This window comes from Podarcis bocagei (assembly GCF_964188305.1).
Source record: "Podarcis bocagei genome assembly, chromosome: 7".
Taxonomy (NCBI): Eukaryota; Metazoa; Chordata; class Lepidosauria; order Squamata; family Lacertidae; genus Podarcis; species Podarcis bocagei.
This window is the reverse complement of record NC_138132.1, coordinates 56,212,420-56,239,049: the sequence shown is the minus strand read 5'-3', so window position 1 is coordinate 56,239,049 and position 26,630 is coordinate 56,212,420. Positions and strand designations below refer to the sequence as shown.

General features: G+C 43.0%; 2 protein-coding genes across 2 annotated transcripts in view; one reads left to right on the top strand and one right to left on the bottom strand.

The window, feature by feature from the left end:
* Positions 1-26,630, top strand: part of LOC308591485 (tigger transposable element-derived protein 1-like) — a gene marked incomplete at its 3' end in the record, with an annotated part of 500,687 nt that overhangs the window by 432,700 nt on the left and 41,357 nt on the right. The gene's annotated exons all lie outside the window — the stretch shown is intronic.
* MMP2 (matrix metallopeptidase 2) overlaps positions 12,357-26,630 on the bottom strand; it is a 30,823-nt gene continuing 16,549 nt past the window's right edge. Inside the window, exons 7-13 of the mRNA XM_081201170.1 lie at positions 26,093-26,266; positions 23,692-23,847; positions 22,771-22,900; positions 20,142-20,278; positions 16,876-17,035; positions 15,599-15,708; positions 12,357-14,343 (exon numbers count right to left, since the gene is read on the bottom strand). Coding sequence (XP_081057296.1) covers positions 14,240-14,343; positions 15,599-15,708; positions 16,876-17,035; positions 20,142-20,278; positions 22,771-22,900; positions 23,692-23,847; positions 26,093-26,266 — 971 coding nt within the window. The 3' untranslated portion in view covers positions 12,357-14,239. The remainder of the gene's footprint in view (positions 14,344-15,598; positions 15,709-16,875; positions 17,036-20,141; positions 20,279-22,770; positions 22,901-23,691; positions 23,848-26,092; positions 26,267-26,630) is intronic.

Here is a 26,630-nt window from a genome sequence, read left to right as displayed (position 1 = left end):
AAATAAAGCTTAATCATATGAAAACATCCACTTAGCAACGGCCATCAGGAAATGCTTAGCTGGGGAAGTGTATTGGTAATAAATCTTTTCTGAAGAAGTGGCAGTTGTATTACACCTCTTGGACTGGCCACATAACTCAGAAAGAGGTCTTTGCATAAATCACATAAGAGCCTCCTGGATCAGGCCAAAGGCCCATCAAGTCCAGCATCTTGTTCTCACAGTGGCCAGTGGGGTTAAACCACAGAGCCTAGGACTTGCCAATCAGAAGGTCGGCGATTCAAATCCCCACGACGGGGTGAGCTCCCATTGTTCGGTCCCTGCCCCTGCCAACCTAGCAGTTTGAAAGCACGTCAAAGTGCAAGTAGATAAATAGGTACCACTCCAGTGGGAAGGTAAACGGCGTTTCCGTGTGCTGCTCTGGTTCGCCAGAAGCGGCTTATTCATGCTGGCCACATGACCCAGAAGCTGTACGGCGGCTCCCTCAGCCAATAAAGCGAGATGAGCTCCGCAACCCCAGAGTTGGCCACGACTGGACCTAATGGTCAAGGGTCCCTTTACCTTTATAATAGGCTGTAACTGGGCAGATTGCTGCTGTCATGAAATAAACAATATAGGAATTGTGTCTTTCCAATCCATGAACATAAGTTTCCAGAAAGTAGTGTAGTGGTTAGAGTAAGATTGAGAACATCAGACCCAGGGGCTGAAGGAGACCTCTCCATCTGGAAATCACATCAATGAACATCATTGGACAATGTCACTACTCCCCCAACCTTTCCGCACATGTGCGCCTCTGTTCCCCCATGATACCCCCATGGAAACATCAGGAAAGAACTGCATGCTGGTTTGTTGTTGTTTAGTCATTTAGCCATGTCCGACTCTTCATGACCCCATGGACCAGAGCACTCCAGGCACTCCTGTCTTCCACTGCCGCCCGCAGTTTGGTCAAACTCATGCTGGTAGCTTTGAGAACACTGTCCAACCATCTCGTCCTCTGTCGTCCCCTTCTCCTTGTGCCCTCAATCTTTCCCAACATCAGGGTCTTTTCCAGGGAGTCTTCTCTTCTCATGAGGTGGCCAAAGTATTGTAGCCTCAGCTTCAGGATCTGTACTTCCAGTGAGCACTCAGTGAGACAGATGAGGTGATCAGGCACTCCCATTTCTTTAAGAACTTGCCATAGTTTGCTGTGTTCGACACAGTCAAAGACTTTTGCATAGTCAATGAAGCAGAAGTAGATGCCTTTCTGGAACTCTCTAGCTTTCTCCATAATCCAGTGCATGTTTGCAATTTGGTCTCTGGTTCCTCTGCCCCTTCGAAATCCAGCTTGCACTTCTGGGAGTTCTCGGTTCACATACTGCTTAAGCCTGCCTTGTAGAATTTTAAGCATAACCTTGTTAGCGTGTGAAATAAGTGCAATTATGCGGTAGTTGGAGCATTCTTTGGCACTGCCCTTCTTTGGGTTTGGGATGTAGACTGATCTTCTCCAATCCTCTAGCCACTGCCGAGTTTTCCAAACTTGCTGGCATATTGAGTGTAGCACCTTAACAGCATCATCTTTTAATTTTTTTAATAGTTCAGCTGGAATATCATCACTTCCACTGGCCTTGTTATTAGCAGTGCTTTCTAAGGCCCATTTGACTTCACTCTCCAGGATGTCTGGCTCAAGGTCAGCAACCACACTACCTGGGGTGTACGAGACATCCATATCTTTCTGGTATAATTCCTCTGTGTATTCTTGCCACCTCTTCTTTATGTCTTCTGCTTCTGTTAGGTCCTTACCACTTTTGTCCTTTATGATGGTAATCTTTGTATGAAATGTTCCTTTCATATCTCCAATTTTCTTGAACAGATCTCTGGTTTTCCTCATTCTATTGTTTTCCTCCATTTCTTTGCATTGCTCATTTAAGAAGGCCTTCTTGTCTCTCCTTGCTATTTTTTGGAAATCTGCATTCAATTTCCTGTATTTTTCACTATCTCCCTCGCATTTTGCTTGCCTTCTCTCCCCCGCTAATTGTAAGGCCTCGTTGGACAGCCACTTTGCTTTCTTGCATTTCCTTTTCATTGGGGTGGTTTTCGTTTCTGCCTCCTGTATAATGTTACAAGCCTCCATCCATAGTTCTTCAGGCACTCTGTCCACCAAATCTAAATCCTTAAACCTGTTCCTCACTTCCACTGGGTATTCATAAGGGATTTTATTTAGATTGCATCTTACCGGCCCAGTGGTTTTTCCTACTTTTTTCAATTTAAGCTTGAATTTTGCTATAAGAAGCTGATGATCTGAGCGACAGTCAGCTCCAGGTCTTGTTTTTGCTGACTGTATAGAGCTTCTCCATCTTTGGCTGCAGAGAATATAATCAGTCTAATTTCGATGCTGCCCATCTGGTGATGTCCATGTGTAGAGTCGTCTCTTGTGTTGTTGGAAAAGCGTGTTTGCGATGACCAGCTTGTTCTCTTGGCAGAACTCTATTAGCCTTTGCCCTGCTTCGTTTTGAATTCCAAGGCCAAACTTGCCAGTTTTTATCTCTTGATTCCCTACTTTAGCATCCCAATCCCCTATAATGAGAAGAACATCCTTTTCTATAAGGTGTTGTAAGTCTTCATAGAATTGGTCAATTTCAGTTTCTTCAGCACCAGTAGTTGGTGCATAAACTTGGATTACTGTGATGTTAAAAGGTCTGCCTTGGATTCATATCGAGATCATTCTATCATTTTTGAGATTGCATCCCAGTACAGCTTTCACCACTCTTTTGTTTACTATGAGGGCCACTCCATTTCTTTTACAGGATTCTTGCCCACAGTAGTAGATATGATGGTCATCCGAACTGAATTCACCCATTCCCATCCATTTTAGTTCACTTGTGCCCAGGATGTCAATATTTATTCTTGCCATCTCATTTATGACCACATCCAACTTACCCAGGTTCATGGTTCTTACATTCCAGGTTTCTATGCAATATTTTTCTTTACAGCATTGGACTTTCCTTTCGCTTCCAGGCATATCCGCAACTGAGCAACCTTTCGGCTGTGGCCCAGCTGCTTCATCAGCTCTGAATCTACTTGTACTTGTCCTCTGTTCTTCCTCAGTAGCATGTTGGATGCCTTCCGACCTGAGGGGCTCATCTTCCAGCGTCATAACTTTTATATGCCTGTTGTCTTTGTCCATGGAGTTTTCTTGGCAGGAATACTGGAGTGGCTTGCTAGTTCCTGCTCCAGGTGGATCACGTTTGGTCAAAACTCTCCACTATGACCTGTCCATCTTGGATGCCCTGCACTGCATAGCTCATAGCTTCTCTAAGTTATTCAAGCCCCTTCGCCACGGCAAGGCAGTGATCCATGAAGGGGCATGCTGCTATAGCACCCCAAATTTTGTCACTCTGCTCCCATGATTCTCCACATTAAGGTGAATGCAGACAGAGTTTTTCTGGAATCAAATACAGTGGTACCTCGTGTTACAAACGCTCCAGGTTACATATGCTTCAGGTTACAGACTCCACTAACCCAGAAATAGTACCTCAGGTTAAGAACTTTGCTTCAGGGTGAGAACAGAAATCATGCTCCGGTGGCGCAGCGGCAGCTGGAGGCCCCGTTAGCTAAAGTGGTGCTTCAGGTTAAGAACAGTTTCAGGTTAAGAACGGACCTCCGGAACGAATTAAGTTCTTAACCAGAGGTACCACTGTAACACAGAAATGAGAACTAAACATGTGTTATATTCCATTAGGTTTTTTTGGAAATGGATTTCACATTTTGTGAAACCTCAAATATAATGAGGAAATGAACCGTTAGGGGAAAGTTGGGAAATGGAATGAATTGCAGTGTGAATGTGTGAATGGCGATAATGCTTGTCTGGGTTGAAGAGATCTGTGGTTGTGTGGGTGTAGCAACCTCTGTTCTTTGTGTGACTGGTATGTAAGCCACTCTGCAAAGGTAAGAATCAGATTTGTGACTTTTGCCTCTTGTCCCCCACCCACTGTGGCATGCATCCCCCAGAGAGGAGGGAGAATGTGACCCTAAAGCTGAGGAAGATTCCCCATTCCTGAGTTAGAGGGTTGGATAAGACCTTGAGAGACTCAGGTTGAAATCTCTAATTGGCTGCAAAGCTTCTTGGAAGAGAAATAGTATGGGAGTCACACAGTGGCTGCACCAGAAAAAAAATGGAGGGAAGGGCACAGAAGAGGCAAAGTACTGTACTTTTCCTTGTATCAAATGAGGGGTTTTTTTAAATTTAAAAATTATGTTAAAAATTGGGGGTCGTCATACATAGATAGTGCATAGGGGGGACGCGGGATTGGTGGTCAGTGGCTATTGGTTGTGCTATTGGTGCCTGCAGCAAAGGCTGGTGTTGATTGGCTGTCACTGCAGCAAGTGGGCAGGCGATTGGCAGCTTCTGCCGGTGAAGGGACAGCTGATAGTTTGCTTTTGCAATGCATATGAGTGGCAGAGTATGACAGGCAGGTGAGCGTTTTTCATAAATCCCTCCCCCAAAGCTCAGCAGCTCTGGGCAATCTCCCCCCCCCCCCATTTTCTAAATTTGGAGTCCCCCAAAATAGGGGGCATCTTATACACGGGGGCATGTTATACACAGGAAAATATGGTATATTTTGATGGGAATGAGAAAGAAAAATAACAGAATATGTTAATGTCAGGATCTTGGAAAAGGGAGGACAGACATGTGGGGCAAACTCCTTGTTTAGGGGAGATGCTTGCTCCCCCCCCCCCCAGTGTTGCCTTTGGGATTATAACAACATGGGGTAGATATTCTACTTAAAATTGAAAAGTGGGGTTTGTACCTGGAATATTTAATCCGGACCATTTGAAGTCAAATAATGACTGATTTCGAGTAACATGAAGAACCACAGTTTTATTTTGGCCATACACTATTAGTCTGCATTCCTGGTTTGGGTTACCATCTCATTCGATAACAGACATGGCACCTCGGTCCCCGTGAGCTGACATTTGTGCACCTTTGCCTCTTTCAGCTAAAACTACCCCTGATATGTAGAATACTTAGCACCTACTTTGAAAATGGGCCCCCATCTGGTGGCCATAGTGAAGTAGTGCAGCTATAATCAGCGAGGATTATTTTATCTATCTCTTAATCTTCCATGATTCTCAGTAAGCAAGTGGCTCCCAGGAAGCTGTTACACTTCAGTGTGGCCAAGAGTGTAAGCAGAAAGTAGAAATGATGTGAGAGAGCTTTGAACAAGATTTCCTACAGTCTCTCAGAATGTTAATAGCAGTGGGGTGTGATAGGAACATGTGTAGTCTGTATCCAAGGGGCCACTTTTAAAGGACTCACCCTGTATATAGCGTATACATGAATAAATTGGTACTGAGTCCACAACCTTCTGAGGGAGTCTGTTCCACTGTCAAACAGCTCTTATCATCAGAAAGTTCTTCCTGATGTTTAGTCAGAATCTCCTTTTTGAATTGATTGGTTCATGTCCTACCCTCCAAAGTTTTTTTGTTTTTGTTTTTTTTTAAATCAAGGAAAGCTTTTCAGCTTATTTCACAGTGACTGTGGGATTATTGTTTCTTTCTGTGAGGATGTTTATTCTTTCATCTTCATATTCATTGTACTTTGAAACCTATGGATGGGTGTGTTTAACTTCTGTGGCTGTCAGACATTTCACCACAATAATAGTAATAATAATAATAATAGTAATTTATTATTTGTACCCCACCTATCTGGATGGGCTTCCCCAGCCACCATGGGCGGCTTCCAACAAAGATTAAAAATACATTAAAATGTCACACATTGAAAACTTCCCTGAACAATGATGGTTGAACTCTGAGTCACCAATGACTCCTCACTTTGGAATGCCTTTCCTAGAGAGGCTAGACTGGATCCATCCTTTTTGTCCTTTATTACATTGTTTTAATGCTATAGGTAGCTCAGTAACTTTTAAACTATAGCCTATCTGTTTTTAGTGTTTTATTTGTATTTGTTTCAATTTGAGTCTCAGTTCTGGGAGAAAGGTGAGATACAAACAAACAAACAAAAACAAACAATAGTTTCATATACGTTTTTGTTGAGTTGTGAGATCGCCTTGAGGTGCTTCATAGGAAACCATTAATAAATGAAATGCATAAAAATAGTCTCTCTCAAGTGATACTGTGCCCAAATTCCCTCCCACCTTTTTTAGAAGAGTCCATCCTTTTGTTCTGCAAAGCATCTCACCAGTGGCCTGCACTCTTCACTCTTCCTGGGTGTCTACACTTAAACCAAAGTCCAGGGGCAGGTGTGGTGATGTAACACCTCGCATGGGGCTTTTTCAGATCAGGATGTGTGGGCAGCTGGGGAGGCTGCAGAGTGATGAAGAAACATTTAACTTGCGCTCAACACACCACATCCACTGAAATCTTAAAGAAATTCAAAATTGCCCTAAGAAAGAGTCAGAATAATAGAATGCTCTTTTGTGAAGATAGACTACTTTCAAGAAGAAAAGTCTGTATTGACTATTAGTAGCAGTAGCAGCATGGCTACAGAGATACAACAGACAACGGATGACATTTAACTATGTTTTACTCAGTGGAGACCCCTTGAAATTAATGAGCATGACGAAGTTAGGTCCATTAATTTCAGTGGGTCTGCTCTGAATAAAGCTTAGATGGATGACACCCCTGTTTTTTTGCTACCGTAGCAGAGGAAAGAATCCAAACAGGAAACTTGTCCAAAAGTCAGATTCTTACAATGAATTGACACATGTATCCCGGGAACTGTGCAGTCTTTTATCTGGCCTCCAGATGTCAGTGTTTGTCCATTTTATTGAGCTGTATAAGTTAGTTTGTTCCTAACTGTAAACTCTAAAAAGATCCATTTCTCCCAGTTTCAGGATATATTCATAAGACAGTGTAACTGAAATGAAAGCACAGGAGAAACAATATATTTAATTTCTAAACTGTAATAGTCCCCTTTTAATTTAGATATATAATTTGTTCTATAAAGAAGGCTCAGGGTAGCATTAGTAGTAGTAGTACTGCACCTTTTTCCCTAGTGGGACTCAAGGTGGCTTACAAATAAAAACAAGAATTGCTAGAAACATAGAAAAAACAATTATTAAAAAACAATTAAAATCCATCTAATTAATACTATATATATATATATATATATATATATATATATATATATATATATATCACATGTTTAAAATATACAAATAATTACAATAAAACAAGTGCAGCACCAGTCCTTTCATTAAAAACAGTCAGTTCCCAAAAGGCTGCTGGAAAAGAATGTCTTCACCTTGTTGTGGAAGGACAACAAGGAGGGAGCCTGACAAGCATCTCCAGGGAGGGAGTTCCAGAGTCTGGGAGCAGCCACCGAGAAGGACCTTTTCCGTGTCCCCACCAAGTGTTCCTGTGAGGGCGGTGGGACTGAGAGAAGAGTCTCCTTTGAACACTTGAAAATCCAGGCAGGTTCATGTGAGGGAATATGATCTTTCAGGTAGCTTGGACCTAAGCTGTCTATCCATAACTTATTAAGCTTCTGATTCATCCTATCTTACAGATGTGTAGTGTAGGCTGAGACCCAAGAGGAAGAGGTTGGTCCAAGTCAGTCCAACAGAGTTGGGGTTGAAAAATCAAGCCTAACTCTATAATCAGAGCTTTCCAAACTTTTATGTTAGGGACAACCTCTTTCCAGCCCTAGGAGAAGCACAGAGAGCATTCATGTGACACACCTACACACTGCAGCCACACACTAACATGTCATGATACACAGTTTGGAAAGCTCTGCTATAAATGTTAAGACGACTGCAGTAGCCTCAGCAAGAGATGGCTAGTATGTTGACTAGAATTTCTGTTCCATGGGCAATCAGGTTTATTTTTGCCCCAAATCATTCTGTACCGGAGTAGTCAGGGACTGGGAAATAATCAGCATCAACATTCTGGGAGGAGAAATGGTTTTGGAGAAGGTCTGTTCCAGCTCCATCCTTCAGAGAGCCAGACTTGCTTGATTTCTCTTCTTAGGTGAATATGGTCTGCAATGCACACACAACATAGCAAATCTGCTGTAGGCCCATCCAGTTGATGGATTCATGCTTCTTTCAGTGGCTCTCAGGGCTGGCCACCTCCACTTCCCTTGCCTTTTGCTCACGGGTGAAGCTGTCTCTCAGCTCTCAGCTCTAGAATGTGGAAAACTAAAGCCCTGGCCCACAAAGCTGATCCCAGGGGTTTGAAATGCTTGCTTTGCAAAAGAAGCAGACCTCCTTCATTAGAACAACTGCTTTGTCACATTACCAAATTCCGGGCCAATGTATGCTCAGATTAATTATTCTTTTTTAAAGTTGGGGTTTGTTTTGGCTCCACTGACAGAGCCCTCATGGCCAAACAAGTTAGTCACTGTCTGGAACAAGTCTGTTTCCTCCCTTCAGAGATGTCCCTGAGGCATTTGCATGGGACAACTATGAGCTGTTAAGAGATTTCCTGAAAGTTTGGTTGTGTTTTATGGGATTGCTGCTCTTTGTAAATTGGGTTTTAGGAAGGTGATGCCATTGTTCTTCTCTGTACTACTATCTTTGCATCCTTCAAGGTGGCTGGCATTGAGAGCAAACAAGGAATGATCTGGTCGGCAGAGGGTTGTTTATTTGTTTTTTGTTTTTACCAAGGACTGGCGCTGCGCACACATTACCAGTTTTAGATGCAGCTGTGCCATTCTTTTTTCTCTGTTCGGAGCTGGTTTGTGGGAACACACATCTAAATGCAGTATTCCATAAGAAACAACAAGGCTAGATACAGATTGTGGCTATTGGTTTGTTGTATATGGCTCTCCAAACCAGTAGTGGGAGCATGCTAGTTGCAGAGTAAATGAGAGTGTGTACATAGCCTGGAAAAGCTATGCTACATACAATTTTTTCCACAACATTGTGTAAAATGTAAAGGTAAAGGGACTCCTGACCGTTAGGTCCAGTCATGACTGACTCTGGGGTTGCAGCGCCCATCTCACTTTATTGGCCAAGGGAGCCGGCGTACAGCTTCCGGGTCATGTGGCCAGCATGACTAAGCCGCTTCTGGCAAACCAGAGCAGCGCACGGAAATGCCATTTTCCTTCCCGCCTATTTATCTACTTGCACTTTGATGTGCTTTCGAACTGCTAGGTTGGCAGGAGTAGGGACCAAGCAACGGAAGCTCACCCCATCACAGGGATTCGAACCACCAACCTTCTGATCGGCAAGTCCTAGGCTCTGTGGTTTAACCCACAGCACCACTCGTGTAGTCTTAAGCAAAATTCCCTAACCCATGGAGGTGGGAAACCTGTGTCTATCAAGATGTTACTGGACTACAACTCCCATAATTCTCTGACCATTAGTCACAAAATGATGTCCGGGGCTGATGAGAGATGAATTCCAACATTTGGAGAGCCCCAGGATTCTCACCCCACCCCATTCATAAACGAGAGCAGTTAAACTCACTAGACATCCATTGCATCTTGACTAATGCTATTTTTTTTCTTTTTTTCTTTTTTTTTTTAAATAATAATATTTTGACTAATGCCATTTCAAAGATGTCTGACCTTAGAAAGGCTTCCCTGAATTTCCTGCCATTCAGAGGTAGCTGGCAAGTGTCTATCAAGTCAGAAAAAACCAGAGGCAAGTCCAACAGAGCAGAGGAAGTGCACCCCTGGCCCTCCGGATATCGCTGGACAACAAATTCCACCATTTCCAGCCATTGGCCAGGCAGGGGGCATAGCTTCCTCATCCTTGCAATAGCTCTTCCAGGTAAAAAGGAAAGTGAGGGCAAAAAGGAAACTAAGCAGTTCCTTGATCTCCAGATTGTTAGGTGGAATCATGCCTATATAGTTACCTTTGTAAATACATTTATGCCAGACCATAGGGCAGCATGCTGGGACTAAGCACAGGCAAGGGGCAGTGGTAGAAACAGAGGCCTACCTAGGGGTTAGCAAAATCGGTCCCTGCCAGGGGTGTAGGTCTGGGTTCGGGTGTGCAAAAATCACCACAGAAATCTGTCTCCAGTTATCTGCGTAAAGGCCATGAGTTTAAACAAGAGCTGGCAGCTAAGCTGTAGGAGAAATGGAAAAGCAGTATGAAGACTACAGTGCATGTTTGTGTGGCAATGCACAGCTGCTGTCATGGTGGGATCATGCCCAAGAGAAAGGCTTGTGATTTTTTATCACCTTTCCTCCTTGCCTCACCCTCGCTCCAGACACTTTGTGAGTACTTGAGTCGGGTAAAATGTAGTAATTTCTAATGTTGCTTTTGCAGTAAAGTGACTTTTGCAGGGTGTGTGTGTGTGTTACAGCTCCTTGCCAAGGGTGTAAGAGATGCCTCTGCATAGGGTACATGCTTGGAATGTTCCCTGGGTCTCCAGCTCTGTTTTACGAAGTGATGCTGGAAACAGCTGAATGCTCACAACCAACATTTCACAGTGATTTAGCACCAGAGACCTCCCCCTTAGTTAACTTTCCAATTTGTTCTCTGCCCCCCATCCACACTCTTTCTCTCCTGTTGGCTACACTCCTCATTTCTAATATCCTTTTGGCTGTGTCTTCCATCCCATCTCTTAAAGGAGCCTTACCCTCACACAGGGTTCAATTCCTGGCGCCTCTCCAGTTAAAAGACTTGGTGATGCAAGAGACCTCCACCTGAGATTCTGGAGGGCTGCTGCCAGCCTATGTAGACACTTTTGAGGCTTAAAGGGTGACTATAGTACAGTGGTACCTTGGGTTACAGACACTTCAGATTACAGACGCTTCAGGTTACAGACTCCGCTTACCCAGAAATAGTACCTCGGGTTAAGAACTTTGCTTCAGGATGAGAACAGAAATTGTGCAGTGGCAGCACGGCAGGCCAAATTAGCTAAAGTCTTACCTCAGGTTAAGAACAGTTTTAGGTTAAGAACGGACCTCCGGAACGAATTAAGTTCTTAACTTGAGGTACCACTGTATAACCTGATGCAGTTAGGGGCCACCAGGGGGCGCATTGGAAGATGGCCGACAATAACATCTCTCCGACCCACACGAGGTAATTAAGAGGCTGTGATGGGAGTAAGCAGCCTCCCTTGCCCCCCCAAGGGAATGGGGGGGGGACTGCCTTGCCAGCTGTGTCCATAATTCACCCCCGGATTCGAAAGAAGGGGGTGTGGACACTTGGCACGAAGCCCTCGAGTGAGATTGGCTCTCCCTGACACTGTCCCCAATCAGCGCACTGGTTTGCATTAGCTCGAAATATATAATTGGAAATAAATAATTGGAAAGAAGCTAATGCACATACATCAAGTGAAGATCGGGAGTAAAGACTGCTGATTAATGGGATCTCTGGGAGCGAAGTGACGGGCTGGATAAATAAATCAAGTGAAGAATCATCATTAAAAGACTGGTATGTCGGAGTGAAACGGAAAGGAGGGGAGGAAAAAAACTTTTCTTTTTTTGCCTTATGTGATTACCAATAACCCTCCCCTCCAGAAAGAAGAATCGTTGCGATTATTAATCACAAGCAGGAGACTAAGAACTGTGTGGGAATGGATTACTGATTAAAGAGAGAACTGGTGGAAACAGCGGGGAATGGAAGGAAAGTTTTATGATGCAGCTAAAAATGGAACTTCGTGAAGACAGGCTTGCCTAAGGAGGACGAGGGGGAGGAGGACCAGTGTCATTGGAATGTGAATGTATGGTTATTGGAACGTTATCTTGACCTGGCAGGGCCCTCTGAGCTATAGATTGGCAAGCCTGTAAATCAACGGATGGACTGTGGGAATGTTTTTAACGGAGGTGTGGAAATGGCGTCTGTCCTTTATGTGATATGATTTTTGGAGAGTGTAAAACCCACACAGGAGATGTTTGTCTTTCACCCGCTTGTGAAGATTATCAGAGATCACAAAGAAAGGAATATATGATAACAACAAGAAGATGAAGAAAATAACAAAAAGACTATCTGGACAGAACTGGATAGAACTGTTTAATCAAAGCAGCAGCAAGAGTAATGTTTTGACCCCTTTTGGAGCTTGAAGTATGGGTACCCCCAACAAAAATTTTAAAAATTTGGCTGTATAATTTGGCTGTATAATTTGGAATTAATGTGATTTGATTGGCCTGTTAATAAAAATTATTAAAAAAAACCAATAACCTGATACAGTTAGTCACAGTTTCAGTGTCTGACATGGCACAGCCCAGGCAGAGGCAGAGCTAGCTGCCCTGGCAAGAGGTGAGCGTCCCAGTGGGGCAGGGCAGTGATGTCACCCACCCTCAGGGATGACCCGTGGGCTGGGGCGCACCCACCGCACCCCCTTTCTCCGCCAGTGAGCCCAGGCACAGTTTTACCACCTTCATGAGAATTGGGTAAGTTAATAAGCTATCCAGATTCCCCCAAAATACAAATCAGTTCAGAAATTGACCACACGTGAGCTGGAACTGTTATTTTCTTTTATTTATTTATACCACTGACATTTCATGTATGCAGACTTACTTTCCCCTTTTTTTAAAAAAATCTTTCTGTATGAACATAAAATATTCCATCAGGTTGTACAGTGAACACTTGGCATCACCCAATGCTTTAAATCTAACAAGGAAGGAGCAGGGGAGAGATGGAGGCTGCATTCACACAATAATTTATTCCACTTTTCCTTACTGTTAATTTCTGCATTATAGTTAAGCCTTCACATAACATAAATGCTACTTCTGGAAATACAGCAGAATATTGTGCAACATTCTGTGTTATTTGCAAACATTTTGTTTTCCTTGAAGCAAATTGCTAAACTTGAACTATATATCACTATATTTCTTTAGGTGGCTTTCTGTGTCACGTGAAAGCCGAAATATAATGTGGAAATTAACAGCTGGGGAAATGGAATGGACTGCTGTGTGAATGAAGCCAAAGAGAAGAGGAATCACCTTGATATAACCGTATAAAAAGAAATGGAGGGGGAGGTTGTAATAGGAAAGAAAGTGCAAGAAGCAGTTTGCTAATTTAAGGTAAAGGTATTCCAGTAAAAAGTACTTTAAAGCAATACATTTCATACTAGTTTGTCCCTGTTGATCCCATCCTGTTCCAACCAATTCCTAGGCATCCCGTGCCCCTTTGGTCAGTCTTTCCACTTTGGTGTGTGAAGAAATGCGAATGTAAAGAAAGAATGACATTTTCCAGGGAATGACAAGAATGGAAATATTCACAGATAGTGAGCATAATTTGGATGCAACATTAGTCCTAACCCAGAGTTGACCTGTTGAAATTAATGGTCATGACTAACTTAGGTACATCTATTTTAATGGGTCAACTCTCAGTAGAAAGTATATTGCATACAACCCTTTGGCAAACTTGAACCGAAGCTGGGTTTAAAAACAAAACAGAAAACACGCATTAAAGCTCAGAAAGGACACGTGTCAACATTTTAATTCTGAAATCCAAATTACAGTTTTGAGGGCCCCTCTTGGTGAATATTTGGGCACTGATATGTTTTAAATGGCAAACAACCATTTCAAGTACTTGAGTGTTTTGAGTATTTTCTTTTGGGGGGATGGAGCTGGATTTTGAAAGACAGGACAATTTTACTTTGGCTCCAGTAGTGTACATTACTATGGCCTCACCAAGACCTGTTGAAATCCATTGACTATCAAGTGACTAAGAACTAAGTTACATAATCAGCAGTTCCATGTGAAGTATCTGTTGCTAGATGGCAACACTTCAGTCTGTAGCTGTGGGATCAAGCGCTTGAATGTTCTTGGAAAGCTAACATGTCAGGAAGAATGTTTGACCCTGGCTGCTTTCTCCTTGCAATGCTAGCTTTCAATGTACAGCGGGATTTATTTATTTATATGCAGGCACATTCAAACATCTGATCTCTGCTCAGGTGAGAATTCCTTCAGAGTTTGCTGTTCTGTCCTTAGCACCAATCTGCACACACAGAAAAATGTAGCAAGTGTCAGGCTACATAAGTAAACATAACTTGCTGCATGCCAAAAAGTTGCAAAAGTCTTAAATTAATGAATGAAGAGAGGAAGAAACAAAGACCTACTGTGCCCCGATTCTACATGCATCTACTTAAAAGGAAATTCCATGCATTTTATGGAACTTGCTTCTAAGTACATATGCTTAAACAGAATGATTTAATAATAATAAAACAAAGTTCTGTCAAATAGTGGTACTTAGTGACTTGGTGCCAGTACCAGACTGGCCCATGAATTAGCATACAGATCTATCTCTAATTGCAGGTAAAACATAAGACTTTTACAAAACAAAAACAAAAAAGTGTAGATTTTGCTGTAGTTGACATTATTAAGACGACACGATGCTTAGCAACCCAGCCAATCAGATTTCACATTGCCAACTTTAACAATCTTTAGACTCTGGTCTTCCATTTTGAGATAATACCAGTCCTTGAAGAAATAGCTGTGGCCTGTAAAGAAGAAGTAAGTGTTTTCAATTCATTGTCATGTAAAACAAACTTATGGGACTCACAAAAACCACAGCAAAGCATGGAAAACGGTTCAACTCAATGATTCTGGCTGGAGACTTTTGAACTTTGTTCAGTCTAGAACAACTATTATGACTAGTTAACCCCGGGGCTTTCAAGCTATGTGATATCCAGTTACACCAGTGGTTTCCAAAATGAGTGGTACTGTCCCCTGGGGAGCAGTGAGATTGCCTAGGAGACTGCTAAGAGGCAAGGGGGTGGCTGGGGTGGGGCAACGGAGGTGTAAAGGACTATCAGACTTTGAAAAGCTGGTGTTGCTGGATCACATTCATCTATTTTGTTGAATGAATTAAGCTAAATAGCTTTAACTGGATTTTGAACAAACATGCAATTAATTGTTACTGTACTGAAATTTTATGTGTTATTATCTTCCTTAGGGGGCCATGCAAGCTGAATAATGCTTTTTATAGGGTAGGGAGCACATGATACGAGTTTACAGAACCAATGCGATGGTGCCCCCAAAATGTTTGGGAACCACTGAGTTACACCTTGTGGTGTTAGGAAACCCCCTCCCCCAACAACAATAATTAAGAAAAATAATTATTAAGATGCTTCAGAAGTACAAACATAAGTCACATTAAATATGCTTTATGGGAACTGTGATTCTATGGAGATGCTGAGAATTTCTATTTGAGTATTTACTTGCAGCAATACACACACACACACACACACACACACATACTCTCACACACACTGGTTTTAAGTTACCATTTTATTTTATTATATTATTTTAAAGGAGAAAATTGATATAAATTGAACCAGAGTCTAATCTTTCTTTCCTCCCACCCCCATGAAAGGTCTTTAGTTATTCAGGAGATTCAGTTCAAGGAGAGTCTTGGTTGCCGGCACAGCAATGAATGCAGCAGTTCTTAACCACAATCTGTGCTGCATTAAAAGTGGTTTTGATTACTCTGCTGGAGATGAGTTATTTAGACAGCCCGGAAAAGTTCAGGAAAGGTCAGGCTTCCTAAATTTCCTTGCAGCAGTGGGACGTTTTAATTGAAGAGAAAAGCTGTTCTGCGGCTGCAGGCGGCACGCCAAGCCATCAGCCGATTTGGTGACCACCTCCAAAGGGAATGTCTCTGAGGATTCATGCAGCAGACTGGAGCAATCGACCTCAGAAGCAACAGCAGCAGCAGCAACAGCAACTGACACTAGGAACAAGATGGCAACTTACCACTTCCGCTCACGTCAAACACAGCATCTAGGTTGTCTGGAACACCATTCCAAGCATCTGCAATTAATTTAGGGAAGCCAGGGTCCATTTTCTTCTTTACTTCATTGTACCTGTGAAATATTAAATATTAGCAGAGTTTTGCAGTAGTCATACCAAATACCTAATGCCACAAGCTGCTGTCTTCCACGAAGCCCATCTGTATCACCGCTGCTCAGAAGAGACTATAATGGCCTAGATCAGGGGTAGCCCAATAGGTGCCTTGGGATGCGGGTGGCGCTGTGGGTTAAACCACAGAGCCTAGGACTTGCCGATCAGAAGGTCCATGGTTCGAATCCCCGCGAGGGGGTGAGCTCCCGTTGCTCGGTCCCTGCTCCTGCCAACCTAGCAGTTCGAAAGCATGTCAAAGTGCAAGTAGATAAATAGGTACTGCTCAAGCGGGAAGGTAAACGGCGTTTCTGTGCACTGCTCTGGTTCACCAGAAGCGGCTTAGTCATGCTGGCCACATGACCCGGAAGCTGTACGCCGGCTCCCTCGGCCAATAAAGCAAGATGAGCCCCGCAACCCCAGAGTCGGTCACGACTGGACCTAATGGTCAAGGGTCCCTTTACCTTTACCTAGAAGTTGTTGAATTAGAGTTCCCTTCATCCCTGGGTACTGGCCATGCTGGTCAAGGCTGATGGGAGCTGGAGTCCAGCAACAGGTAGCACATACCACATCAGCTATCCCCTAGCTAGATGATGCAATGGTCTGTCCCACTAGAAGGCAGCTTCATATGAGCCTGTAGTAACACTGAAGAAAGCCTGGGAAAATGTTTCTGCCTGAGAAAAAGCTTGAGGACTGCAATCTTAGGGGGCAGCTCATTAATTTTAATAGAATACATATCCGGGTTCCATGCCATTTGGGGTTGGGTTGGGGAGAAGGAAATAAAAGTGTTTCATTTTCCTCCATATGGTTTAGTTTATATTTATTTATCTTTTCTCTAAGCCACTGTCAACAGAGAGCTATGGATCAGCCTAAATCCCCACCTTGTCGTGTGTATCACAGGAACTCAGTTTTGCTCTGTTGAGGCACAGATCCCCAACTTCTACATGTGATTCGGGATTCATTCAAAGCAACTGTATATCCCTAATCTAAACTGCTTTTGACTCTCCTGCAACTGAGATGCTCTGGTCTCCATCAAAGCAAAAGCAAAATGCCTTGAAATCTGAATCTTAGCAGGGAATAAGTGCCCAGCATTGTATTGTCCAGCCACTGGTTGCCTGCTGAAAAGGTATTACCTCCAAAATTTGTCCCCTGCAAAAATGTAGGTCTTCTTGTTTTTGCTCCAACTAAAAGCTGCATTGACACGTTGCACATCAGGAGGTAAACCCAGACTGGTGAGTCTCTTTGGATAACCTCTTTCCAAGTTGTAGCCTGAATAAACCCAGTATTCATTTCCTGTGAAAACAAAAGCATCAAGTTTAATAATGATCTCACTTACAAATGAGGTTAGCGGGAAGGGAAAAGGGTTACCTCGATCCGAGCCTCTCAGATTTCCTCACAGTTTAGCTAAAGGGGGAATGGGTAGAGAGCAGCCAAAAGTTCATTCCAGAACTTTTCCAGCTCAAAGGTTGGGGCTCGGGGGTGCTTCTGTTTTGTGAATGGGATACACAGTTGCATCCTGGCAAATTCAGGTTGTGCAACTGAAGTGGATTTGGCATTTTGATGCAGCTAACCTGCTTCCAGAAAAGCTGAACTTTGTCCGGTAAGGAAAACAATGGAGGATATTCACTGGAAAGTATGGGGTAACAATTGCTTAACATAATGCCATATAACTTCCCTTCAAACTTTGTGCAACGGAAGCAAGATGAATTATCAACAGAACACTCACCTGGAAGCAACCATAGTTTGTATACCAGAGAGACAAATTAACAGAGCAACTCATTTTCTTTTAAAAAAAATATCCAATGTAATTTTCATCAGATTAAGTTGTCCCTATCCCAAACTCTTTTCAGTTGGAATTTCACTTACACTACCCTTTTTGCTGGCTAATATCCATTGGGCTGCTAGCTAATAGGACCGAGCTGAAAGGGGTTTGGAATAGATGTATCTCCTTGCTCTGTCCTGGCCCTGCCATGCTGCTGCCACACCCCTGGAATGGCACTTTGGGGGGATTTACACTGGTGTAAATTCTGCTGGCTGAAGTTGAGCCAGGTGAGGGATTTGCACCAGCATATCTCCGGCTCAGCTGGGCTAAGGGAATTACACCGGTAAAAGGCAGATTTGGGGCAGCGCTGCAGGTTCTGCCACACTGGGCACCAAGCCTAAGGGGCTCTGCGGGGCATCACAACTATGATGTAATGAATTGAGCAGAATGGAAGGCGAGAGGCATGGGGAGGGCACTGAATTCTGGCCTGCTGAAATCTGAAAGACCCAAGTCTGCCCCTGTGCCAGTATAGCTTTGGCTGAGCTGGGAAAGCTCAAGACTAGCCAAATCCAAACCCTCTCAGCCTGGTGGATCTCAAGTTTGAGTAGTGCTGTTAGCGTAGTCCTCTCCTTGAGAGTGAGCCACATTGACTCTGACCTTTTGTCACCCTCCAGGAAGAGATAGAGAGGCTTTTGTAATATATGTGGCGGTGACCTAGTGAGCAACAGGGGAAAAGAGTTTCTTTAGAAAAGTTGGAACTGAGCATGCTTGAGGCCTGCGCTTTTAGGAGTGGTTCAGAGATGGATGCCACACTGCAGATGGTATAAACAGAAATCAAGAACTCAAACCCATTATTGTTTCATCTTACTGCTATAGCCTACATACTTTATAGCTTCCATGTGCCCAAGCAACCAGAACGTTTATGCATGCACATTCTTTTTAAAGAAAAAGAAGTCATCTTATTAGTTTTAGGTTAGCCTGTACATTATTTTAAATTGGGCAAAGGCCCACCACATGACTCTTACTCACTTGAGATGGGAACTAGGGGTGTTTTTGTTTGATAACATTTGGAACGCACAGATTTGCTTGCTGACCTCTTAGCAATTTGCCAGTTTGCATTGTTTTGGATTTTCCCATATAGTGAGCTAACTTCAGTAAATTTCTTCAACAAACAGTATTTAAAACCCTACTTCACCCTACGGTCCCACAGGGGGAGTGGGGATGTAATGCTTGGACACAGACAAATGAGGTGTTTTGGCTACATCCAGTTTATCATGGAATCCATACTCAGCGGCCCTTCAGCCATGTGGAATTCATTATCAGACTTTCCCCTTCCCTTTAAAGAAATTGTTGAGCAGCATCTAGCCATAGGTTTTCCCTCCCTTTTTTCCCTTTAGCATGCCTGGAGATGTTTAGTCATGTTGCAATGGATAACAACACACTTTTCTTTTTTGCTGGCTCAGTTATTCAAAACATTGACAACAACCTCCCAGCTCCACTAGGTCAGCCAGCACAACTGCAGCCGATATCAATACGCACACACATAAATGGTCAGCAGGAAATGCAATCTCTCCCTCGCTTTCATTGCCCCATGAGGCCACATTCATTCCATATATTTAAAAGCACTATAACACCACTTTAAAAAGTCATAGCTTCCCTCAGAGAATCCTGGGAGCTGAGATTTCTTAATGGTGCTGAGCATCTCCCAGAGCTACAGTTCCTGGTGGTTTATTTTATTCATTTCTTAAAATTTATGCACTGTTTGATGTTTTTTAAAAAGGAAAACCTTCAAAGCGGTTTACACAAAGAAAAAATAATATAATCAAGAAAAAATTACAATACTTTGAAACAAACAAATCCGAAACCAAATGAAAAACAAAAACAGAACACAATAGGTTTAATAGTCAATTCCTCTTCACAGGAAGTGGCCTGTTGGTCTGTCCCAGAACTCTGGGGTCCTTTTCCCATTATCCTAACAGCAAGCCGGGAATTGCTGCTGCAAAATATGAAAAGCCCAAGTCACAGGTCCAGCCCTACCATTAGGTAGAAGGAAGTTGCTGCCACAACCAGCTGATTTGTGAGTCACAAAAGGGCATGCAGTGCTTTTATATTTAATTTATTATCACTGTATATTTTGGTTTCAGATAGAAGCACTTTGCTATAGAAGAAGAAGAAGAAGAAGAAGAAGAAGAAGAAGAAGAAGAAGAAGAAGAAGAAGAAGAAGAAGAAGAAGAAGAAGTAAACAACCAGCAGGCATAGCAAGGGACAGAGGAAGTTCCAGCACAGGATTATAATGGGTTAAACGGTTAAAGCCCCCTTTCCCACCACCAGGATTCTAACCTGTTATTAATTTTTTAAAGGTCTTTCATGCATTTCTTGATGGCATGAATTGTGTTTCATCATGACTTTCCCCCTCTAAGTCAGGGTTAGCCCTCCAGATGTTGCCTAACTACATCTCCCATCAGCCCCAGCCTGCTTGGCCAAGGATGATGGGAGCTGCAGTCTAACAACAACTGGAGGGCCCTGAGCTAGCCATCCAGAGTTTATCATTTAAGAAGGTGGTCTACAGAATAAAAGGATACAGAATGCCATACTTCTGCAAACTGTGCTTATTGTACACCTTCCAGCCAAGCCTACCTGAAAAAAAGACTGATTTCTCTTCTTGAGGGGCCTCGTAGACAGCGTCAATTTTTTCTGGGAGCTCTGGCCAGAACGTAGCAATCAGCAAAGGACCACTTGGCCTGTTTCGTTGGTTTGCCGTCCTCCAGATGAATCTAGGCAGAAAAATCACAGTGAGTTTACAAAGGGCTGATTCATTGGCACATCTGTTTCTCATCACTGCTGGCAAAGGTGTGTGTGTGCATTTAAGTGCCTGTGTGTGTGTGTGTCTGTGTGTGTGTATGCACACACACACACACACAATCCATCAGCAACACAAACATAATTATTAGGATTTTTTTGAAACAAAATTGCATCAAAGGTTGGTGAGCCTTCCTTTCTTTGGGAGGCATTTTTGTCCCATAGACACCTTAATGCGCCGCACACAGCCGTTGATGGTTTATAACAAGTTCTCTAGCACTTACATTAATTCTTACCGCAGAACAGAAAAAAAGAATGTATTTGGTGCTTCAATTATCCCAGCAAATAAACCCATTTACAAGGCACTTAAACCCTTTCAACCGTCCCCGCCGCTGCACATTGAACAGATGGATACGCATTTGGCAAATGCCAACATTTGTATTGGGTGCATTACTCTGGATGATTATGATTGTAGCAACCAAAAAGATCAAATCTAATGATCATCTATCAAACAGCTTGGCTGTAAATGAAGCCTGGAGCATTAAAACCGCTCATCAGAGGAATAAAGCGGGTAATTTAGGAGCTGTTTTATGTATAAGGCAGTGCCTCCTTCCGATTTATGAGCATTAAAAAACTGCAGTTTGATTTCAGCAGCGGCGGTTGATTGTGTGTGTGGAAAGGGAGTGGAGAAGCACAAGATGTTAACAAAAGCACCATTGTGATTCTCTCTCTCTGCCCCCCCCCACTCTGTTTGATAAGCAGTTCATTTTATTCAAAGGACACACACACACACACACACACACACACAAAATGGCCTTGTACCGGCTGGCCATTTTAGTAGGCAACAAGTTTGCTGAACCTTTCCCAAAAAGACGAGGCTGCAATTTGCTGAACGTCAAGAAAATTCCTTGCTTGTATTAGAACCTTGTCTACCAGCATTATCCAGCTTTGCATTTTGTGGAATGGAGGCTGGATTTCAGCAGGAGTGAAAAAGAACAGTCATGATTTGTAACTGGAACTTGGACTTAGGTGGCCTTCCCAGCACAATTTATGTGCAAAATGTGGTCTTCTTTGCACAATTATTATTACAGCCACATGGGCAGAAGTAATCACACAGGACCTTTCCACAGTTTGTCATTTGGACAGAACAGAAGCTGTTGAACATCCTGTGCCAATAGACCCACCTAGACCATCCTGGTATTCATGAGCATACCAAAATGCATGAGATACTATCATAGGTCAGTGGTCACGTGTCATCACAGGGGAAGCAAATTTTGGGTTGTACCAAATCTTCTCCGTTCACTACTGCAAGGGCTTTTGTGCATTCTCTTGCACTGCAAGGCATTTCACCAGTACAACAAGTATACCATGAAGTGAATTTAACCTTGAACTGCATTGAATACAAACTCTATAAGTTTTTCCATTGACAGAGCAGAAAACCTACTTTAGATATTATTCCATCTAAGGTTCCATATTTTATTCAAAGGGAGGGGGGAAGCTGACACCAGTGAGCTAATCTCACAAGCAACTAATTTACTGAATGCCTTGTATTAAGAGGAGATGGCAATTTGTTACCCTCAATATATTGCTGGACTCCAGCTCCAAACAACCCCTGTTAGCATGACCAATGGTCGGGGAGGATGGGAGCTGCAGTTCATAAACTTCTGCTGGGCCACAGGATCCCAATCCCTGATCTCAGGTATGGAACCATTCTGTAGTAGAGGGAGGGATGAGACAAGATAACAGGGCCTTTTTTTTCAAGCCAGAGTTAGCAAGTTAGAAAGGGCCATTTTAGTACTTCAGGAAAATCCAAGAGAATTCCAGCTGAAAAATTCAACAGGGGAGAGATTTCTGGGCATGCAGCCAGCACCAACAACTATTAAGTGGCTTGGATTTTGAAAGCTCCTTTTCCTGAGCATGCCTGGATTGGTTATTTGGTTTAAGTCAAAGCATCCAAGCCTCTCATGTTTCTGCGCCGCACATAACTGGGTCAGCTTCCAAAACTGTTGGAACAAATCTGGTCATTTTAAAAATGTACACAGTTCTTGTATGTCTGGAACAATGCAATATCCACTGACATTTTCGTCCTTGCCAGTTTTGTAACATTGGAACTGGGGTTTTCCTTCTCTTGGAAGAACTGCTGACAATACTTTTAACATGTTTATTGCCATAGCAAAACAAGAGCTAGTCTAAGTAGAGAATTAAAGGGAGAGATAGGAAGTCCCAGATACGGCAAACATGCCAACTTCAGTTTATCTCTAAGAGTCCCTTCTTTCAAAGAATGTAGCTCATCAGATGCTGCTCCTCTTTTTCATTTATTTATCTATGCCACTTGACTCAAGGCATCATCCAGACTGACCCCGCAGAACCCAACAACATGAATAACACTTGATCATAGGCCCTCGGCTTCTGCTTTCGCTTCGGTACAAGATAACTTGAGTAAAACAGGCTATTTCCTCCCACCTACCGGTCTTTGAAGTAGAAGATTTCCCCTCTGAGTTGAGCAACAGCATCAAATACAATGTCTTGGTTGCATAGTTCAGGGGTGACTGGCCCAAGTGTTGGACTTGGGCCTGGACCAACATCAGTAGAGCCCCCTGCAAATAAAGGGAAGGTTGATAATGGAATGAGGTCTTAATGTGATTATTCCTTTTTTAAAAAGGAGATGTCAACAAGAGGACAACAACACAATTTCATTTCCAAATTTATTCCTGGTGAAAGTAAATGTAGTGCCTGAGGATCAGGGCAACAAATAGAGGTGGATGGAAAGGGTTGACCATTTGAATCATGAGACAAAGGACAAATGACTACTCCCTTGCTCCATAGACAGAAGCTGACCAGACTGGCAGATGTATGTTATGTTAGCACTGGAAATGGGGCAGCATGATCCAGTGGTAAAAAGAAGGGCTGCAGCTTAGTGACAGAGCATCTTCTTTGCATTCAGAAAGCTCCAGGTTCCACTCCCAGCACCTCTAGGTAGGGCTTGGATTGTCCCCTGTCTGAAACCCTGGAGACTCTGTATTAGATGGACCAAAGGTATGACTCAGTATAAGGCAACTGCTTGTGTCCCTGGGTTCATATGCCCATTGCAACTGAGAGCCTATGGGCCCCAGGGCAGAATGAAAGGCACACAGATCTAGCACCTTGTCACTGCTTCTTGCCCCTCAGCATTCTCTGCCCAAGGAGTCTGCCTCACTCAGCCTAATGGTAGGACCAACCCTGTGGCAAGGGATATTCAATCTTATTTAAACACTATCTGTAGCAGCCTGGCTGGTAGAATACCTGAGATGTCTTGGGGGGTTTGTATCAGCTAAGCTTCTTTGGACAGTATGTGTTCTGCTATAGGCCAAAATGTAGTACATGTGTTTTGGACAAGTGGAAACATTACCATAAAGTTCCTGGATTCCCGTGATGTCATCCTGGGAAAGCCGAAAGTTCTTGGTGTAGGTATAGATGGGGGCCATGAGTGCTCCAGGATCTTCAGAATGCTCTAGTCCCATGGCATGACCAAATTCATGAGCAGCAACCAGGAAAAGGCTGTAGCCTGAAAGAAAAACAAACCGGGTTTGGGGCAGCTTGAACATAATGCTATCTACCGGTATATATTTAATTGCAGAGCCAATTTGACTATTCCTTAAAAGCTCTGCTACTAGGGGCTGGAAGAGATCCGGCTTCTGTGTACTGAAATCAGACATAGCCTAGCTGTGCTAGCAAAGCTTCTGAGGTGCTATGGAGTGTTTTAAAATATTCCAGGTGTTCAGCAAAGAAAGCCCGGGGACAGGTGACACTGCACTGTTGGCACAAAGGAAAAGAGGTGCCATTGCAGTTACAGTATCATTCAACTGTTATAGCTTCTTTTCAGAAATCTTTGAATGAGGGTGGAAAGCAGAGTGGGATCTTGTGTTGTGCCCTGGCCTCTGACATACACAAACAGCTTAGGCCTTAAATATCCGAAGGACCACCTCCTTCCCTACATACGCTTTTGGTAGTGGCCCCTAAACTGTGGCATTCCCTCCCCATGGTTGTGCATCTGGCACCTTCATTGTGTACTCTGTGTCAGATGTTGAATATAATCTCTTTACCATGGCCTTTGATAAATGTATATTTTGGGACCCACCCTATTTTCTTGACTGAAATTGGTTTTAACTGTTTTTAACATTGTATGTTGTAATTTTGCAAGGAATAATGAAGAAGAATGAGAACAGCAGCAGGAGCAGCAGCAACAACAACAAGAAACATGTATAGGTTCACTTCACATTATCAGAATTACCAAAAAAGCAGGATTCAATTTAATATGGAAATAACCACATGTGACCACAGTTGTGCTTGTAAACTTTATTCTGGCCTTCAGTTAAATGCTTCCTATGTTCCTGTCTTCAAAGGTCATCACTTAGGAAATTTCATGAGACAACTCTTCTTCCTGTTGTGAAGGCGACTCATTTGTTTTATGTTTTGCTGTTTTGCAATCTATTCTACATAGTATTCTAGGTTGTATTTCTGAGAAGTGCCTAAGTGAGATGTTTTGATTCACCAAGGACAAACGTAACCACAATGTGGACCTTCAATCTGTTTTCAACATGTTTAAGAGGAGGGAGGGTTGTGTGCACAGCAAAATGGCTGCACCCAGCCATAAAGCATGAGGGTTGCATGTACAATAAAAGAGAAGAAAATAGTGCACAGTCACTTCCTGCACTGTTTTTGAAATAATTTTTATCTGCCGTTGTTGAGGTGCCATATTCAGAAGCTGCTCCAAGCAGCTATATGCTGTTAAAAGCAAGACTAAGAAGAAGAGGGAATGCAGAACAACTCTCAGTATGCTTCATAAGTACGCCTCAATTTGCTTTTTTGCTCAGGTGACTGTTTTAAGATGAATATTTTTTTAGGATATCCGTGGAACCCTGGAATCATCCTAACCAAATTCACACAGAGACATAGTGGAATGTCCACAAGCAGGGCTGGCTGAAGACATTTTGGCACCTGAGGTGAATCACAAAATGCCCCCCCCCCTCTGAATCATGCCAGGCATGTGTAGAGCCTAGGAGACCCCAGAGGGCAGCCCTGTTATTTCCTTATTAGGGGTGGGAGGAGACCAGCAGTTTTGTTTCTCATTTTGAAACTTTTAAGTTCAGTTCTCCATATTTCCACCTCAGTTTCCACCACCATTTTATTTCAAATGTTTCCTAACACACACATTTGTGTGCAATTTTGCCTAATATAGAAAACATATCTTTGCAAAGTAATTTCCCCTAATATATTTTTGTATGTTATTTTCACAAAGATATGCATATGTATGCACACTTTACCCCCTGCATTGGCATTTTTGTATACATTACATGATGGGAGAACCACAATGCAAAATTCAGAGAAGTGCAAATATTGAAGGATGACATTGATTCAATTTCTATATTGTTTGAGAAAGGTCAAGATATGTAGGTTCACCTTTAAATGCTAACTGTGTCGAATTTATCCCTATCCATGTTGGAACCAGAGTGATTGTACACCCCCAATTCCTACTTTAGAGAACTGGAGCTAGTATGCATATATGACAGCCAGTGTGGTGTAGTGGTTAGGGAGTTAGACTAGAATCTGGAAGACCTGGGTTCAAATCCCCACTTGGTCATGAAGCTCTCTGGGTGACCTTGGGCCAGTCACAAATTCTCAGCTTAATCTACCTCACAGGGTTATTGTGGGGATAATATGAAGAGAGGGAGATCCATGTGTGCCACTGGGAGCTCCTTGGAGAAAAAGCGGGATGTAAATCAAATAATAAATATGAGGGAAAGAGCTACCTTGATCTGGACAAAATCCCCACTTGCGGTCTTCGTCATAGTTGCTAGTTGAGGAACACCACATCTTCCCATCCTGACGCCCAGAGCTGGTACAGGACTCATACTTATTCCCAAGGAATATGAAAGGAAAAACACAGGGTGCTCCTTCAGAGTTTCCACCAACCGTTGACATTGCTGCAGAAAAGAAGAAGCAAAAATAAGAGCTGATGTCTCCCTTTCCCATTCAGTCTCTTCATTATTTTGTGGATTCACTCTGCCATTCTGTCTGTGCTCCTGGAATTCTAGTTTGTTTCAGCTTTTGGTTCCTTCAGTTTATCCACATCTTATTTTTTGCAGTGTTGCCCCTGCAGAACTCAGCAGGGAGCAAGATGACTCTGGCTATGCCCATCATTGGCTCTAGCGCCACCTACTAGTGGTCCCTGGGCCTTCTACCCCACCAGTCCCAAAGGCCACCTGCCACCACTACCATACATCATCATCTGGCATGAAAAAGTAACAACTGCTTCTTTCCATCTTCCCATCCTTAGGAGATTAAGAA